The sequence below is a fragment of the Neopsephotus bourkii genome, unplaced genomic scaffold, assembly GCF_033783945.1.
Source record: "Neopsephotus bourkii isolate Nb327-2 ecotype Australia unplaced genomic scaffold, CSIRO-AGI_Nbou_v1 NB_1749, whole genome shotgun sequence".
Taxonomy (NCBI): Eukaryota; Metazoa; Chordata; class Aves; order Psittaciformes; family Psittacidae; genus Neopsephotus; species Neopsephotus bourkii.
The window spans coordinates 5,606,316-5,626,707 of NW_026902223.1; the positions used below are offsets into that span (position 1 = coordinate 5,606,316).

General features: G+C 40.8%; 1 protein-coding gene across 1 annotated transcript in view; it reads left to right on the forward strand.

Annotated features, from left to right (window-relative positions):
- Positions 1-469: 469 nt before the first annotated feature.
- Positions 470-20,392, forward strand: part of CA10 (carbonic anhydrase 10) — a 189,145-nt gene continuing 169,222 nt past the window's right edge. The window contains exon 1 of the mRNA XM_061376890.1: positions 470-971. Within this exon, the coding sequence (XP_061232874.1) occupies positions 911-971 (61 nt within the window). The 5' untranslated portion in view covers positions 470-910. The remainder of the gene's footprint in view (positions 972-20,392) is intronic.

Sequence of the window (20,392 nt, forward strand, 5' to 3'; positions counted from 1 at the left end):
TACCCGCGCTGCCCTTCACACCACCGCCCCCGCGAGAACTTTGGGGCTGTTTTTCTTCTTGTTTAAACAAGTTTCTTTTAATACTGGCATTCTCAGCGGAGCCGGCCACGCACGCGATCCCCCGCTGCTTGCGGGCTCCGGGTGCCGGCAGTTGGGATGCTGGAGGACGCGGCCGCCGCTGTACCGATGATGTACCGATGTACCGCAGCCCCCGGCGCCGCTGCCGGGGCCGTTTCCGCGGAGCCGTGCCCGCGGCGCTGCGGGGCCATCCCGGCCGGGGCAGGGCGGCTCCGTGCGTGGGGCAAGGACGACCCCTGCAGTCGCGTACCGGAAACCGCGGCGGCTGGCGGGGCTGGCAGAGCCCCCGGCGGGGTTGGAGGGAGCCGGTGCTGCGTGCGCCGCGCCGCGGGGGCGGGCGGGGTGCGGTGCGGTGCAGCGCGGGCATTAATCTCTTTCCGCTCATTCTATAGCAGCAGGAGAGGATCACCCCCTTCTACACATCCATCCCGCCCTCTGCTTCCCCAGGCCCGCTGGCACTGCCCCGCTGAGACGTGCGGAGTTCGGGGGTAACTTGGTTGGACCTGGCCGCCCTGGAATAGAGACTCTCCGGACCGGATCGGTTGGGGTTTGTGGTCTATGTCGTGTTGGGAAATCTGGTGGATTTTTTTCTCGCTTGTGGAGGAAGAGCTCGGTGCTGGCAGTTGGCTTCGTGGTGTTTTTTGGAGGGCAAAGGAAAGGAAGGGCTCTCGCCTGAGCCGTGCAGAGAGAGAGCTCGGACATGTGTTGTCAGCACATCTGGGGAATACAGTCTGCAAGTCCGAAAGGAAATTTGCTGGGATCGTTCAAACTGCGATATTGATCTTTGTTATTTTTTTTCGCTGAGGGATGCACTTGGCATGAGAATCGGAGGATGGAAATTGTTTGGGAGGTGCTTTTTCTTCTGCAAGCGAATTTCATCGTCTGCATTTCAGGTACGCAGCTAGCCCAGAAAGGGCAGGGGGGGAGCTGGGGGGAAAATACCATAAGCTTCCCAGGCTTCCCCTTTCTAGGGGCAAGAGGTACAGGTAAACCGGGATCAAAACAGGAGATATGAGCAATGTGAGTGGGTCGTGACGGAAATCAACAAACATCAATTCCCCCCCATTCCAATACCTGTGTAGTCATTACATACCTTGGTTGCAATAAATAACTAGAGTGTAGTGATTAAGCAGATGCTTATGATTCCTAATGTACCTGATACTGATAGTTAATTGCAACATGGCAGCAATCCCAGAATTTCATATCTCCTGAAGTTCCTAAACTTGACTGTTCTGTAGATCTTACAAGGTTTACGATTCACTGGTGGAGCTGTCATGTTCTGGTGCCACGGTTCAGGATCTGCAAAGGGAGGAATAACACTGAAGAGCATGCCTCTGCTTTTAAAAGGAGCTTAACTGTGGCTGTGCTCTGAAAATGAATTTAAAAAACATAAATAGCCCCATTCAAAGAACTTGGTGGCTGGGATGCCTGCTTTAGACTTCTTATTTTAACTTACAAAGATCTCCCTCTCCTGTATGTAGAAGTCGGATAATTTCAGTTGTCACCAGAGCTTGTCCAATTAATGAATAGGCACAGCTGGGTGTCTAGTGTAAAGGATTGGAACAATTTATTCTTGGGGAAAACACTCCCTTCTACTGCAAAAGCCCTGGCTGCCTTGTTAATTTGTCACGCCAGTCATGCTGGAATAATTATGTTGCAGGAGGCAGGAGTGGGGAGGTGGCCAGTTTTCTAGTTTCGGACACTTCAGGGAGCCCCATGGGGATGCAGGCTGCCTGCATCTCCTGCTGCTCTGCTTCTCTGCAGGCTGCTCTGCCCTCGAGCCATTGCATAAGTCCGGAAATTGGAACACAAGCAACGCATGCATGGTGCTGCCAGGGGGAGGCAAAGGGTCCCAGAGGGCATCTCGGTGTTCAGTCTGAAGATGCTTAGGGAGAGGAAGCTCCATAGCTCCCTGGGGATGATGCAGATTGGCCTGGGCCATCTCCCTGCTGCAACCCCCAGCCAGCGGCACCAGCAGCATCTCACCCTGGCAGCGCCTGCCCCCACTGCGCTTTCTGCAGCTTCCTGGCTGAGCTGCCCTCGCAGCCCTTCGGCTGGCAACATGTACACTAACATTTGGGGTGACAGCATCTATGTTAATTTGTGATGCCTGCACCTGCCCCCAGACTTTCTTATTCCAGAGCAAATAGCATTGCTATCAGCCTGCAGAGTATGCCAGCCCTTCTTTTATCCATACAGACTGGCACCATCTGGTACCAGGCACCCGAGTGACACTGGCAACACCCCAGGCTGACCTTCCACTTGTGCCCATTGGTACCACCAGAATAATTCACTTTCTCACTCTTTTAGAACAGCAAAACCTGCTGCTCTTGTCATTTAAATCTCACACTTACCTATTTAGCTCAGCATGACATGCCACCTGTCCAGTTCCCTTCAAATTAGGCACTTCTTAAAGTACCAGAGTGAGAATGGCAAAATGAAGTTCATCCCTTTCTTGGCCATTCTGACAGTAATTTCCGGAGACAGAAAGAATCTGTCCCATTCTGTGCAGGTCCTTATGCCACACACTTAGCTGCCAGTGCTTCCTTATCTCACCCCTCCTTCCCTCAGCTGCAGACATTGGAACCCAGGCTTCTGAAACCAATGGTGGGATCAGCCCTGCAGGGGCTCTCCTGGCTCTCCGTCTCCCTCTAGCACTAAGAACAGACTGACACCCATCTCTGTTTTTTCTCTTTTTTTGTTCTTTTTGGGGGGGAATAAAGTGATTAAGTGGGATGCTTTTGCTGCGTGGTTGAAGCTGTGGTTTCAAGTGTTTAGTTTTAACCACACAGAGGATGTGTGCGGGTCTTTGCCTTCTTTTTCTTTTTTTTTTTCCTAGGGATTTTTATTAGGAATCAGTTTTTGTCATCTTGGTAAAAAGGATTAAGATTTGTAGATATCTGACTGGCACTAATACTTTGTATCTTTTCTCTGTCATCCTTTTTACACTGTCCTTTGTAGCATATTATCTAGCTGGGGTGTGTGGATAATGGTGTAAGTAAGAGAAGGTGTAATGAAGCCTGGTAAGGTTTGCCTCAACACTGGATTTCAGAAACTGCGTATTTTTAGCACTTCAGCACTGGTCATTCATTCAACATGTAACTTAAAACCCCACGCACTTGAGCACAATGCTGCAAATTACAGGAAGGTGAATTAAGGAGTGTGGTAGCTTTTTTTTTCTTTCTTAATATGTCAGTTATTTCAGCTATGAAGAGACAAGACTGGTCTGAGCATGGATCTTTCCTGAACATCAGTAACAGCTTGATTCTGCCTGTTTAAACCTGTGATGACCCTCCTACTGATTCCAGGGGTTATTTGGGTTAGAGGCTGTTAAGGGCTGCTGTTCAAAGGGATGTAAGTCACTGAACTGAATAGACTATTCAGTTAGTTTATTATTAGTAGTAAACTTATTTATTAAACATAGGTTCAGTGTTATGTCACGTCTTTTGCTATGTATTTACATGCCGTTTAAATATAAATTATGCTGAATGCAGCACTAATGCTGTGTTTCTTATTTAAAATAAATAATGAAGTTGTACAATTGGCTTTTTGGTGTCTCTCACATGCATTAGTTTTTGTGAAACTGTATATGGAGAGTAATTTCACCTATTAAAAAGGCATATATATATTTTCAAAATATTTTATATCAGATTTTTTTATCAGTCAGTTACCTGGGTGTATGATGGATTGCCTGGTTTGGAAGAAATGATACTGAGATTTAGGAATATATATGTTTTTTAATACTGGTTCTTGTGTTTGGGAAAGAATTTATCCATGAACTTTGTGAAGTATTTTTGTTTTCTTGGCATACCAACTTAAGGCTTTTGCTACTTGAAATTGCTTGTTTAAAAGAAGAATCTAGTTTCTCTGTGCAGATGCAGATGAGAAATAAGAACAAATTGAAGGACCACAGAAACAATTTCTGTCTTTTAGAAAGAAGTGAAAACCTTCTCTTTCCCTCAAAGTCACGATGTATATATATTCCTTTAAGTTGTATTCTCTGAGGAAAAATAGTCATGATTTGTGTTATGATGTTTGAGATTTTGTTCCTTTTAATGATACCACAGCATAGAGGGAACACAGGGTAGTGGACGTGAAGATGTCCTCTACATAGAATGCTGAAATAAGACTTCTGTGGTTGTTGTTCATTTGAAGATGCAGATAATCATGGCACTGGGATCATACTGTTTAGACAGAAATTCTAACAGTTGATGATATGGTGTCCCTAATTTCCTTCTTGGGTAATAATACCACCAAAAATTAATTAGCATGAGTGTTGTTCTCAGGTGGGATGTCATTGATCCCATAATGGCTGCCACCTTTGCTTGCACAGTCATTTCTATAAACCATGAGCAGTTTTTTTCTGATTCTAGATTTTAACAGTCAATTTCAAGAAAAAAAAATCAGGATGCTGTTTTCAAACCCTTGCAGGATACTTAATTTAAATAACAAAGTGTTGCTGTCATGGGCACTGATTAAGAAGATTTCTATGTACATTTTCTGTTAATCTAGCAACACAGTGATTTATAAAACCTGAATGTTCAACATCTTAGTGGCTTTCTATGAAATGATATAGTACCTTTGACTGTTTTGGCTTGGTGGGGACTAATATGGATGAAATTGATGCAATCCCTACAGCTCTCTATTTGGAAGTATTTTCATCCTTTGCCATTGTACTCAAGTCACGTAGGGGCAGATCCCTGTTATGATGTGACTTCTTTGGCCTGTTTGGCAGCACACAGGGATCATAAATCATGCATTGTGAACAACTAAGATGGTATAAAAAATATTCTGTCTATCAAGGAATTCCACTGTGTATTGAGCATCTGATGTAGCATCCCCTGGCACTGAGGACTACGAGTGTATTTGGAGCACAATTGCACTTCATTTTCTGTCTTGCTGCTTCTACAGTCTCTGAGCTCTTATTACGTGGCTTAACACAGACCTGTCCTATAGGAACTCTAAATTATGCCAGGGCTTGAATTATATGTTGAATGATGGTCTGTAAGGTCTGATAACTCTTCTGCTCTTAGCATTGAACAACCTGAGATAATTCAAGCTAAAGTAGTGTTGCAGCAGAGAAGACTATCAAGGCTCTATACAGAAGAATATCAAAGCTCTAATGTCCATTGGTAACTAACAACAAATAGACCAAACTTGAAACCAAGTTAATTATTCTCAAATAGTGTCACATAAATAGCTTTTTCTGGCACTTGTAAGAAAGAAATGTAGCATTCTAGGGGAAGGAATTATTCATAGTACATATATATATATGTATGTAAGTGATCAGTGGGCATGTAGGAAGTTATAACATGCAGCCTGGTGCATGTGGTAACTGAGAGCTTTTGGCATCCAGTCCATTACAGTATTCTTGCCTGCTCTGTCCCATCTTCACAGCTTCATGTGTGTGGGCAGACCTTCATGCCTGCGTGGAGTTTATTGATGTTACCGAAAATCCATGTGGATTCAATCCTCCTCACATTCATGCTCAGGATGGAGGCAGTAGGTTGGATCCAAACTCAGTGCCTTATCACTTGAATGTTTTTTTCACTTCAGATATGTTCCTGCCTTTTCAAAAGGTGTGAAGATGTTTCTGCTTTAAAATAAGTTCTATGGAAATAGCTTTGCAGTCTCCTATAAAAGTCTTTTTTTTTTTTTTGCTTTTATTTTTTTGCTGTGCGTCCTGTATTTTTCATCATTCTATTTTTATTGTTAGTTTTACAGCTACAGCATGACCAGATAGGCGCTAACGTACCAAGACAACACACATTTTTAGTTTATATAAAGGTAGTAGAAGGGAACATTTATGAATAGTTTAGCACATATTATGCTGAGCTATTTTCCATCCAATAAACTGATGGAAAGAAACTGGTAATCACGGATATTCTTTTCCAAATCTCAATGGTGAAGATATCCAGTTTTCAAGGCGGCCTCCTTGTTAATGCACTTGGAAATAGATTCCAAGCCTCCAAGACAAAATTATTAAAGCCAGGAATAAACCCCCAAATCAAATAAGCTTTCTCAATTTAAGGCTAGTCTTTAAATCTTTCAGATGCCACTGAAGTTATAGAGAAGTTTTGCCCTTGATATTCTTGGGAAGGTTTCAGTTTTTAAATCTACAACAGCTAGATTTTAAATTCAGCAAGGGTTGAAATGGCTTTCCATTGGCATTATCAGTATTCCTTGTACAGCAATGAGCAAAGAATTCCTGCTTACCCTAAAAGGCTGTTTTGCTTATTTGTTGCTATTGGTCTAAGTATCTCTCTTTCTTGGTTGAAAGGTGGTAATTTAGCTGAGGAGGGAGCTGCCATTTTCATCATTACTGATTGTTTGTGGCTAAACTTAACATGGCAAAGACTGAAGTGGATGATTGGCCCATCTGGGCTGTTAATAGATGACTATATAAAACAGTTTTATCATTATCTCATTACCAGCTCAAGCATCAGACAAAATTAGAAGACAGTTATGGACAGCACTGACATTCTGTGCTAAATGTTATTTTGCTTCTGTCTTGTTTATCTTAACTGTGCATCATGTTGGAAGGAATAAACTTCTAAATGACTTGTTTAGAGGCAACACTGTATAGTGTCACTGCATTTCCATTCTAATCCCATCAGAAAGTACAAAAGCGCCGGTCCATACAGTGGAGAATACCAGTTAGCAAAAAAAAGAAAAAAATTATTGTGATAGATAAATTGAAACATTAATAGTAAATAAGTAGGAAATTAAATTTTTAAAGGATAATTATCTGCCAGTTAGGAGCCTGACCTGTTTTACAGTTGAATTCAAAGTAGTATTTTACTACTGGTTTAATCAGTGATGGTTAAAAAGATATCATGGGTCTTTTAATGGAATTTCTTGAATATGAAATAGAAAGTTATTATTGTCATAAAAATAGAGGACTGAAACACTCTAGACCTATATTCTCTGTGGTATTGTAGCCTTCTGGTGATGTAGACAAGTACTGGATGTCTCATAGGCACATGGGTGGCCATAAGTCTAAACTTATTTGTCACTATGGGAAACATTTTCATGCAGTGCTTAGCTGTTGGTAGTTAAGGTAAGAAAGCATAAGGCAACCTATATTTACACCCACCTTAAAAGACCTTGAAACTCCAAAACTGTTACAAATGTTAGTGTCAATGAGGTTTGGGCCTTACAAATTGCAAAAAATTAAAGCTTGACAATGAGAAAAGCTTTAGATAGCAAGTCTTGGTGCTCTTGGGGAGTGCCAGGTACAGCCTCGCTAGGATTACAGCTCAAAAATATTTAATTTTCTTTTATCTATCTTGAAAAATGAAAGGTGATCAGTTCACACATCTATATTATGCTGAAAGCAACTGTCAGAACTAAGGAGAATAAATGCTTTCATTGTTTGATGTATTTTTCCATATGAAAACATTTCTGGTTTAAATTCATGGATATGTAACATTTATGTTTCTGCAGTAAAATTAGTATTAAACTTTAATGCCCCACAGTTTTATCTTTTGTAATAGTATTGCTAGAAAAATATCACAGCAGCTGTAATTCACAAATAACTAATTAGAATGCACTTTTCTGTTCATTTCAACATTCTTTCTTCCTCCTTGTATCATTAGTGCTTAATTTGATCAAGCTCAGAATACTGTATGTTTGTCATCTGGCTTTTAAGTATGGAACAGAGTTCTGCACTGACTGGTCTAAAGTGGTTTCTAAGCACATGAAGCTAAGCAACGTTATCCTTTTTTTTTCCCCTCTAAATGTGTGAGATCTCTAGCTTTGGAAGTAGTGTTTGAATAGATGGATTTAAAGGGAAACATAGGGTTTGAAAAATAATCTTGTCAATTTTGTGAGTTGTTTCCAATTTCAGTTCTTTCCTACTGTTAACTACTATAGTGCCCTGTTCTGCTTCAAGAATCATCATCAGAATGGAGCTTTTCTGTTCTGCAATGGATAGAAAGACTAGCACAGCAGGACTGCTACAGCATTTGCCTTATTAATGCTAAAAGATAATGGGTAATAGGAAAGGTCTCTTCCTATGTGTGACGATGGAAAACTGCACTGTTTGAAGTGATGTTGGAATGACTCTGTCCTCAAGCAAAGCCTGCCTGATAGCTGTCCTCCTGGTGGGATGGCAGTTGGGTCACTGAAGGAGCAGGTCAGGAAGGACTGCTGCTGCCACAGCTTAGTTTTGTTTGGCAAGGTGACATGCTTGGGCTCTAAAAAGAGCATTGCTTTGTGTTTGCCATTGTGGCAAAGAAAAGGAACTTACTTTGGGGAAAAAGTGCTGAAGATTTGTATTTGATGGCAGAAAAAGATAACAATACGTTAGTAGTGTCCCCTGAAAGCAAAACTTTGTGGAGAATGAGCTATTTCCTCACATACAGGTGGAACACCATACCATTGATTTCACATGTGGGAAGCTGCAGTTATGGAAAAGCTGCTGCTGCTGGAAAGAAATGGTGTTTGATTTACCTTACGCTGGTCCTAATCCTGCTTGGGGGAGTGTGAACAGCTACTGGCAGGAGATTTCTCTGAATGGAATTGTGTGGTCTGGATTCTTCTAGGAATGAAAGGTATGAATGAGAAGAGCTTTGTGCTGTGTTTCAGTCAAAATGGAAAAAAGGATGAATTTCAGAGGCAGAACTTGGAGCAGTTTGCAGGAACAGACAGTGTTGGCCACACTCTAACAAATGGAGAAACTGAGGTAAAAAGTCAAGTGAAAGGTCACCCAGAAGCAATTTAAGTAATTACGGTCTAATTTTACTCTCATTTCTGCCTTGCAACACTGGGATTACTCTTATACCTTGTTTCTGGTCAGGGTATGACATGGACTCACCTCACTGAAATGAAGGAACATGAGGCCATTATGGCGCTAGGGTCAGTGAAGGCTTCCCACCATGGCGGGAAGGCTCTGGAATGAGCCTACAAGCTCTACAGCTTCATCCTCTACCCCAGAGTCTGGCTGCTCCATCCGTGTCAGCCCTGGTCCTGCACAGCTGAGTAGCCTTAGGTCAGGCTGTGCAGAGAACTGAGAAGCCATCCCTGGTGCCTCAGCGGCTCTCATCTGCCTTTAACTTCAGCCCCTCTCCCGCCCTCACCCTTGTGCCCTGCTGCTCCTTACCTCACTGACCGGTCTAACCATGGACCTGGCTTCCTCCCTCGAGGATGTGCTTCCTCACCACAGCCGTGCCTGGCAATGGCGGGAAAGTGGCTGACCTGCACCGGCTGTGTCCCACAGGAGGGTGACGGCCCTTGTGGCACTGCCTGCCTTCACAGACTCCTCACATCATCTGACGATGGTGTCTGTGCTAACGCTGCCTTTCCATTTGTGACTGGAGAGGGCATGGCTGCAGCTGGGGACAGTGGATGATGGAACCTGGCAGTCTGGCCCCAGGAAACATAACCCAACCGTTTTTAAACCCCTAGAGCTTGAAGCCCAGCTGAGCAGTGAGTTTGTGGTCATTTCTGCTCCCTTGCCTCTTGCCTTCGTGCCTCAGATAGATTTATCCTATGCTTAAACTTGTTTGGCTTCTCCGGAAGTGAAGGGTCGCAGAGTGGGGTCTCTCAGAAGCTGGATCCCTCCTTCTCCCTCTGCCTGTGTATTACAAGGTATTTTTTCTCTTCATAGTAATAAGAGTGACATTATCATGAGGTATAGTTATGGTATATTTAAGAGTTCTATCAATTAGTGTTTTAACTTAGATTGGTTTTCAGAAGTTACTGTGAAATTAAGTTTAAATTCAGACCCACACAATGTTCCTCCATGAATGTGTAGAGGTTTGTTAGTTTGGGTTTTAAGTTTTTTAATGATTATTTTGTTTTTAAATGCTGAAGTTATTGACATTCATTCATTTGGCCTCTTTATGGGTTTATTATGACTATGATGAAAAGTAAGTTCCTCAAGGTGCAGTACTTAAGCCTGCCTCATGTTTCATAGACGATGGTTTTCACAGGATGGTTTGGGTTGGATTGTTATTTGTTAGTTCTCACTTCATGGATGCCCTGAATGAAACAGACACCATTTGTCACAGCAGGAAGCGGATTTCCCCTGGACTGAGGTAAACAAAACAAAGGACAGAGCAAGTGAAACAGCAAGAGATGGGTGGTAATACACAGTGCTTTACAGATGTGAACTTCTGTTCCACTTCTGCACTATTTATACAATGGCTGAACAAAGTTCTACGTTTACAATATATTTATATATTTGGGCAGTGTCTACCAAAAGACATAGAGCCTGCAAACTGTCTCTTTTCTCCCCTCCAGCCATTGTCCTTTGGCTCTATTTGATGCTTCACAAACAGCAGCAAGTAACTTTCATAACTCGTGCTTGTAACTCACCTATTTTTAGTTCCTTACTCTGTGTAACTGGGACCTTCTGTGTAACTGGGACCTTCTGTGTCTACTGTCTTTTTAACTACTTATTGTAGTCAGCATCTTCCTTTTAATGCTCTTGAAAAAGAACATATGACTTAGATTCAGACCACAACAAACAACAGATAAATTTAAACCCTTTTTGAAAGGTCTCCTTTTCAATGGCTTCTTTACTGATACCCTGCTAACTGTTGTAGGGGACTGAATGATGAAGCGTGTCTCAATCACATAGTGCCATCACTTTACTGGGCACCTGTGAACTGATTCCAGTCACTGAATACTCCAGAATTTAAAGTCTTTGAAATAGAACATACTTATATATAAAGACAGAGTATATGACATAATGTTACTGCATTATTTTTAAAACTCTTAAGTGGTTTGGATATAACATTCACTGGTATTATATAAACTGCACAGAAATAATCTCCTGGCATTTGCTTGGAATGACAGTCATCAATTCCCACATGTTTATTTAAGATTTTATGTAGAAACACAAAAGTATTTGTTTTGCACAAGTTTATTTTGGATATTTTGCCAGGAAAAAAACCACACCAAACTTTGCTAATATAGGCTGAAATAAAGTGTAAAATAAAATCTTCAAATAGGCTCTTAGTTCAGAGTGTGAACTCAGGTCAGTGTGCAGTGGAATTACTCTGCCAAAAATGTTGGTGTTTAGTTAAGTATTAAGCAGAGGTCTCTTGGTAAACAGTCCCATTAAAAGCACACTGTGACCTCTGCTGCTGGGATTCAGGTATGTGAGAGAACCGTGCTTAGGAGCTTTACTAGTCATGTGGTCAGAATGATTTTCAATCACTTTGGTTATTGCTGGATTAAAATTGAGGCTGTAGAGATTAATGGTCTGTTGTTACTAATCCGCTAAACCCCTGTTCCTAGATCTTTTAAATTGACTGAACCTATAGATTGGTAAGTTACTGAGAGATATGGATTTGTAATGGTTTTAACTATCTTTCTTGATGTTTGGTGTTAGCAGTATCCCATTACTTGCTGCTCTTTGAGTTCTTAGCTGTTCTTGAATGGAAGTGAAGGTCATACTTTTTCTTCATACTATTCTATAGCACAGTAAAAATCGGTATCATTTTAAATGAATGTGGATAAAGAACCTTTACTATGTGTAAATAGAGCTGGCATTAGTAGAAACTCAAATATGAGCAAGAGAAATTAAATCTTGTTTTTACATTGTTGCTAGAAGTGGTGGTCACTGTCCCTAACTGTCAAAACAGGCACTAACTCCCTTCGGTCCTTACACCATTAACAGTGTTGGTTGTCCCCTCAAATGGATTTACTGACATTTGAAGATGTGCTCTAAAGCAAAATTGCTGTTCAAGCTTTTGGGAAATTATGTTTTCTAAGCTGGTGCAGTATTTGGTGTATCAGGGCTTGAGCTATTCCCAGAGATCTAGCACAGTTAGACATAATTTCTGTACTTAATTTCTGTGCAGGTGTAAGAAGTTTTCCCCAGGTAAAAAAAAAAAAAAAAAAAAAATCTATGAAAAAAACAAACAAGGAAAGAAATTAAGAAACAGTTCTGTTCCATCTACTGAGACATGAGGAGACTTTGAGCACAGCAGTTTAGTGGTTTTGATTTCCACAGGGATCTGTAGACAAGATGCGCAAAGAGAATTTTGACAGGCCTCCATCAGTACGGTATGGAAGAGATGGAAATTAAGAGACAGGAAACAGCAGGTGAAAGAAATTAGAATGTGGTTATATCTGGGAGAGTTGTGGGGGCATTTGACCTGGGTGGATAACTTTACATTGGTGAGGAGAGGGATGGAGGCCCTCATGTAAGTGTTTTGGGCTCTATTTACCACATCTGTGCTTAAGGTTGCAAATTGGAATAATTTTGGCTTTGAGGTGTTTGTAATTTAGTGAAATAATCCATTCTAAAATTAAAGAGAAAAATTAAAAAGAAAAGTGTTTGATTTTGAGTTCTAGAATAATGTAGAATTGTCTTTTAAAAATTATTTCCTGTGATGAAGGGAGTCGAGTGCCTGGTGCCTATGCAATTGGTGTAGACATAGGCAATGCCTTACATCTTCTGTGAGAAGAAGAAGTGAGTTTGATTAAATAAATAATGGACAACAGGCTAGCTCTGAACAACTAGGTTTTGGTGTTTGTTTAAACTGCAGTGTGACTACCTCTTTAATGGAAAGCACGCTTGAATTAATCATCTGATTATGTCTTGCTCTGAATTGGTTTTGATTTCTGTCATTATATGCTGTAAACAAGCAGAAATTCATTACTTTTGTATTCATCGCAGTTGTGGAAGAATCAAAGGAAAGTACACTTACGTATTTTAACCGTGCTTGCATTAATCTGCTTGGGAAAAGGCAGTAAGCTGTATTTGTAATTTGTATAAATTAATAACCCCTTTGAAGCATTGAAAAATCATGCATTTCTGATTTAAAGGGTCACTATGTCATAAAATTTTATGATTATTACTGCAAATGTATTCTACATGTTTATACTAACATACAGCAAGGTAATGTGGCTTTAACTTTATAATTGACTTAAACCCTGTCAGGGAATTCCAGTGATTCAAATAAACCCTTTATTTCATGCAACCATCTCTGTTTCTGCATCCTGGAGAGCTGGCTTATTCTTTTGCCTTCTGTTATCTCAGTAATAGTATGTCTTGATTAAGGACTGCAAGGAGCTTTTACATCTGTTCTTGTCACAAAGCTATGTAGGCTAAAGTAGGCCAAAGATAACTCATGATGCAAACTATGTACGTCCAGTTATTTCTTTCCCTCCAGATTTAGTATTGTGTTCAAATAAAACTGGGACTATGGAAGTAAACCCAAAGCATTTAAGTGGATTTTTTGTGATTTCTCGGAGCTTTCTTGAGGAAGAAGAAAATATTAATGTAGGACTGAAATATATATGACTGGATGAAAAAGATGAAGTTATTGTCCTGCCAGCTATCAGGAAGTACAGTCCTTATCCTATAGTAAATCAGAGTTTACTGTCTAAGTGAAAATAACAGTAACGCTTACTGAGGTGAATATATCAATGAGAATAGTGACTGTGAAACTGGAAGGAAAGTTGCTTCTTTCTTATTTATGATAGAAATACCTGATACCAGCTAAACACGAGTCCTGTCCTCAGGTCACGTTCTACAGAAGACTAATTTGTGAGAACTAGACACTAATTAAACTTGAAACATAAGGGAGTTAGTGTTTGCAGCTTCACAGACAGGCTTTGAAGCTTCAGCTGCATGTTGCAGATGATTTAGATCTGAGTCTAAATTAAAGGTCCGCGGTAGGATGAAAAACAGTACCTTGATCTTTAGCTAGCACTTAGGCCAGCCGCTGAGCAGTTATTCCTACCTAATCAGGTTCACACTGCAAACAAATGAAGCGTCTATTGAGAAGAGAGACCTCAGGTAGTTTCTCTGTATGCCTGTAATGTATTTGTGACTGCCTGCTGAAAGTCTTCCCGGAGTTACATTAGATTGCCCTAGCCAGTGGATGAAAATGTACTATGCTGTCAGACTTAGCCTTCTCTGTTTAGAGACTTCAGTGACAAGGGGCTTGACTGTCCACTGTCTAGCATCTGAAGCAGTTAGTTATAAACCCACCGACCAAGTAAGAAATACTACTGTTATTGAATGGTAGCAGTTTTTACCTGCTTGGCCTCAGTGTAAAGTAATAAGCAGCCAGATACTGTATTTACATAAATCAGCATAACTCAAAAGATCTATTCTAGTTTGTCAGAGACAGGAGCTAGCCCGCAGCATGAGTGTGCAGGATCAGATCCTGGCATGTGTCATTTTGCTGAGTTTGGCTTTTGATCAGAGCTTGCTAGCTCTGTTAACTTCAGTGTTTATTGCATGGTTGTAATCCAGGTTCAAGACTGACGTAAATATTTTAACAGTTACAAAATAAACATGTAGTTTGCTCATTTGGGGGGGATTTGGTTTTACAGCGATTGTACACAGAGAACCCTACTATACGTGGTCCATTTTTTTACAGCTTCTGCGATCTCTCACACTCTTGGTATTGCTTTTTTCTTCCGAGTTGCTCTTAAAGGCAATATTAACAGATGGCATGCATTGCTCATTAAATCTGGATCTGCACCTCTCCAAGGACTGCAAACATGTTGGGAAACAGACCATGTTACTGAAGTAAGCCCTTAGAAGCTTGGAACTTACTGTGCTATTCATGAACAGTTTTCAGTCTTTGTGTGTTTTAAGTGCTGTAGCAGTAGAGTCGCAAATACACTGGTGTAATATTTCTAATTTAGCAAAGTCCAGTATGTGCCATTTTCTCACAGATTAGCTAAAATGTCTGTGTTTGTTTCATATGTGACATATTTGTGCTTTGGTAGAGCCATATTTGACATCTTTTCCCTTTTGTATAAACATCTTAATGCTGGACACTAAACCTATGTATCTGTAACACTTCATTTCCCACCTGCATTTACATGTGTCACCTGAGGTATGTTTGTTTTTCCTTGAGGTCACTTTCTCTATAATGCTTAGCTCTTCTTTTTGTCCTGTCTGCAGTGATGACACTCTTTAAATAGCATAGATATATAGATGTTATGTTTAGGCTTTCTCAACCTGAATGTATCTTTGTCTGAAGAGGCAGCAGTTTGATGTGCAAACTGGAAGGGCATTATGCCAGAGTGGAATTAACTTTCTATATGAGAGATGCAGAAATCCAACTAGCAGATAAGAATTCTCATTTTGACTTCTTTATTACTGACTAGCAATCCCAAAGACATCAATATAGCCAGAAATAGGGTTCTCCCATCTTGTTTTTCTTAAGCTTTTCTTTTCTTTATGAAAGTGTTGGATCAGAAAGGTTAAGTCGTTGCTGATTCTATGATTCATCTAAGGTTAGGATTTAGTTCACTTTTCTGACACGTGTTAGGGCTAAAAAAGCTAAAAGCAGATGTTACGTTAAGTAGAAGTGAGATTTTTACAGAAACAGTGCAACCCATCTGTGTTTGACCTGGTCTGAATGGGCACAGTGAGGAGTGGACATTCCATAATCTCTCTTAGTATTTTGTATTTGTATTTATCATTTTCTGTTGACTAGGGATATTTCACATCATGTTCTAAAAGCAACGTCTAAATAAAAAGTGTTTTTAAATAGTTTCAAGAAAGGGCACCAAAAGTTGTACAGGTGCTCCTAAGATGAAATTAACCTGGTTTGTATTCATGTAGATTGTTTATTTAAACAGGTTAAAGTGAGCCTAGGAAGCACAGTTTAAATTTATCCAATACAATTTCAGAGCATGGGCAGGAAGCTTGCCTACCCCACATGCACGTTTTGTCCATGTGATTTACAAGAGGGCAATGTTATACTCATGATGATTTGCAAACTGAAGGGGTCATCTAAAGTAGCCTCAAGGAAACAGGAGATATTTTTTTAAGTAGCATAAGAAAATGAAGAGTGGGGCAGTCAGGAGTGGGACAACTTGTTCTGTCATCTCCTATTGATGGAAGTGGTGTCCCTAAGCATGACAGGATGTCATTATGTTAACTATCACCATGCCAGTGGTACTATATTTGTCAGTAGCACAGTAGGACTGATTCCGATCCATAAAGGTACAAGACAGTAAATTTATCAGTGCTCCATAATTTAGTTAGTTCTACCACTAACTTTACCAAAACTGGACTGCAAGGACAGCAAGCGACTTGCACCTAAGGTATTTCAAAGCTTAGGCAGTCTGAGGTCATTTGCTGTATTTCCTGAAAAATTTTCTTCTCCTCCTCATCCTCTCTCATTGCTTGCATCCACTCCTTAGTTCTGAGTTACGAGAGATGAAGGACAGTGGTAGACCAGTGAGGGGAATAAAGAGTACTTGGTTGTGAGGGGTGAAATAAAAGAAGAAATAGATAACAGAATGAGGATATAGACTAACAGGGAGGACGCTGGCAATGGAAGACAGCACTGAGATTGTGTCTTTCAAAGTGCACTTTGACAGAAACAAATGAGGAAAACACTGAGGACAGTCCACTTTCCTAATTGCTTTTAGTCTGGTCCTAAATAGATAGGAATCAGGTTGGTAGCTTCCATAGGAACTAGACAATCTTTTTTGTCTGAAGAACCACAGAGATATAGAGAGAGCTTGATTGTTCCATCATCAAATCTTGATTATTGATTTAAAACCTTTAACTAGAAGCACAGAAACTGGCAGAATTCTTCAACACAAAATTGTTAGTAACTTAAACACTGAAGTTCTTCATTATGTAGCTGTTGACCTTTGAGGAGTCCGACTGCTTACTGAGATGATTTTATTAGTATTTGCACATTGACTTCTTGCCAAAAAGTCAATCTGCTTTTCCTTTGCGTGATTTTGTTATTTTGAAGGTCTTCAGCTGTGGAATAAACCCCACTATGTAAAAAAGAGCTGGCAAAGCTGGAAGCTTTACAATAAAAGCCTTTTCAGTTTAAACTCTTGTGATGCTGAAATATTACAAATGTTTTATGTGGCTTCCTTTCGCCTGTGTCTTACCTAACATAGTTGTTCCTAAAGAAGGACAACAGTTAGTTCCCAGTGTCCCCAAGAGAATATTCTACTTGTTATTTACAGGATGGAATTTATACATCATTTGAGCTTGGAACTTGGACTTGACTTTCATTCTTTTATCAGCCTCAATGTTTTAAAAGGTGTTTATGATGAGCTTAATGATCCTTGTCATAAAGTTGATCAGTTATGATGCAAGAGACAGTATGGATCTCAGATCATATTTAGGTGCTTGGCATTTCTGCGTTGTTGAAGATGCTTATACAAGCTGTCTAAAATAACATGTAAATATCACAGTGAAAAAAGCATAAGGAAAGGCTGTATGAGAAAGGCTGACTCAAAAGCAGATTAACTGTCAGTGGCCACAGGAAAACGTCAATTTCCTTCTGTTGCAGGATAAAAAAGAAGGAAGAGGGATGTACTCCATCTCTTCTTTTTACTCTTCTTCCCCTAATTTCCTCCCCAAGAGGAGAGGAAGGTCAAAATGTGACCTGAAAAAGCTGGATGGAGCTAGCAACTTTCTGCAAGCAGTTAAAGCTGTCTGAACTATGAATGTCCTATTTACTGAGCCTACAGGGCTGAGATCAGACTTTTAATGATAGAGAGATTTGATGAGCCTGTCAAACACTTAGAGCCTGGGGGAGGAAGGTATGGTTTATACCTTGTGATTAGAGTTTGAGTTCTATCCTGTAGTATATTGGCAAAGGCTGCATTTCACACAGGATAGACTTGCAGTAGAATAAAGTAACAGGCTAAAGTAATTCTCATGTTCCAGTCCAGCAGAGTAAGCAAACAGCTGCATTCTGCAAATGATGCCGATTTGGGATCAGTTTCAAGGACAGCCCAATTAGAAGCACATGAAGGCAGCCTGGCCCGTCTCCCTGGGATAGGGCATGCATGACTGTAGGTGTTTATCTAGTGCCTGACGGGATGGAGCTCTCCTAACTGGAGTTTTGGATGCTCCTCCAGCCTAAATGATACTGTGCACAGTAAGTCAGCACAGCTCCACTGATCTCGCTAAATACACATCAGACTTGTGCTAGCTGTAGGCTGCCTCTTCCTAGAGATGAGCACTGTGAGCCTTATTTTGCTCTGCAGGTAGTAAGGGAAGTTGAAGCAACTGTGAGAAGATATTATGCTAAGTTATTCCCAGGTTAATAAAGTGGAACCTTTAGCTCAGGTGATTCCTAAACCTCCAGCTGTAATGCCTGGAAAGTTTTAGATTAAGGATCTCTCTTTGCTGCCTATTTTTGTATCTTTTTTTCCAGCACTTTTACTGTTGTCTATTTCTTCAGAAACAACAGTTCCCAAACTTGTTTTTCCCTGCGTGCAGGGTATGGGATAATGGGGGATAGAGCATCTCTGAGAATCCTCTGCCAGAGAAGGGAGGAGAGTGTGAAAGATCTGGAACAAGAAGTGTCCATGTTAGGAGCTCAGAGTTTAACCACTGCTTTGCAGTCTTCCCCCATTGGGATTACTTTCTTTTGAGACCTTTGCTAAAATGCAGGCACTCAGCTCAACACCTGTGGCCCCTGGCTCTGTCCTTGCTGAGTGCAGTGCCAGCCCCTTTCCTCAAGTTTCTTTTTACTACTGCAGCTTCTGGTCCAGACTCTCTTCCTCAGACATATCCTCTGTCCTACTCCCAGAAGCTCTTCAGTAACCCACTCCTAAAGGAAGCACTCATGTCTCTCCTACTGGGTTTTTCTGAGGTTGTCGATCTCATCTGCTGTGGCTCTTTCATATAAATCACATTCACATTCATTCTGGTTGCAAATATTATGCACATTTGTACACAGATGTATATGACATCACACACATATATTTGCATATATAAGCATGATAGAAATGGAGTCAGCATCTGAGGGAAACAGATTTCCTTCATAGCCTGAAATAAGTTACAAAGCCTGCATCTTTATCAAGTGAAGTGCTTTGGGCTGGATTTTGCTATCTGCTCTAACTGGGACTCACTGGCTGAGTGAAGACAGCGGTGGTAGGTGCTGGGGTGGGAGGACAGGCAGGCAGTTGGTGCGGAGGAGATCACGCCTGAAGGAGGTGCTGAGGAGGGGTGGAGGCAGAGAGAGAAAACCAGGAGAAAATTAGGTCTGAGAGGCAGTGAGGTATGGAATGAAACAGAAAAGAAACCTAATGTTGTAATCACTTTGGTAGGTACAAGAATTGTGTCATTTAGTAGGGTTATTTTTAGTTTAAAAAAATAGGAGTAGGGAGAGGCAAGTGTTCATACACACTCAGAATCTAAAGTTATCTTAACACTTCAGAAATACCAGAAGAATGATTGCTTCTATAAGGGTTGTGTGGGAAAAGACACCGATTTAGCACACTCTCATTTTATTGCAGAGGTTGTGGGACACAGGGAATAAAGGAGGGATTGCAGGAAGAGAAAAAGATAGTCACAGAAGAATTAAAGACTTCTCTAGAGAGTACAATTTCATCACTGTCTCTGCTAGAATTTGTGTTGCTTGGCAACAGACTTTAATCAAACTTTTCAAGGGTGGTCACTAATTGTATGTTCCTTGTTTCCCCCAAGGCCTGATTTGCAGAAGTGATGAGCAGCTACAGCTAAAACAGGTCAATAGGAGAAATGTTCTGTGTGTATCAGATGCTCTGCAAGTCTAAGGACTGTTAAAATTGTACACTGGAACTACGTAGTGGTTAATAAAAGGGAGTGAGCATCTTTCTCTGACTGACACTGATTTACACATCTGTATAAAAGGGAGACCACCTCTTCAGGAATGCTCAGGAATCCCAAACATTTTGGGAGTTTGAATCATGTGCTAAAAATCCATGGTACTTTTCCCTTGGAGTGCTAGGAAGACTGGCTGAAGTAGCCTTTCACAGCACTGCCTGCTTGGCTTCAATTAGTGAGCCTTTGAGGGTTTTTGTCTGCACCGAGGATTTAAGCAGCCATTTCTCTCAGTTCCAGGGGTTAGACTGAGGGAAAAAGACCCTCAAGTAAACATCTTAAGGAAAGCATAAGGCAAAGCCAATCCCCTCCTTTTACTCAGCTTTTTACTTTGAAGTGCTGGCCCCACCTGAATTTCTGCTAACCTAAGAATCATTAGGTTCCTATATAACTGTTGGTCTGGTTTCAGATTCTGTTCTGTTGAAGTCATTGTGCAATTTGACCAGACTGCAGTGGAGGAGAAAGAAGATCAGACCCTTGAAAAGACAGTTTTTGCTGTCCATGTGGAAGGAAGCAATGTCCAGAGAAATCTCAGTTTTGTAACGGCAGCAGTCCTCTTGTCTCCTGTAGCTTAGACTGGAGTTTGAAAGTCTTTTCCTTCCTAAAGCCCAGACAGGTATTTTTAATATATTTTTGAGGGGAAAGAGCAAACATTAAAATTAATCTTATTTTTCTCTTGTTACTATAGGACCAATATGACTATGGGCCATAGGTAATGAAGTGACTGGCTTTATCCATCTCCTAATGTGCTTAATGTGT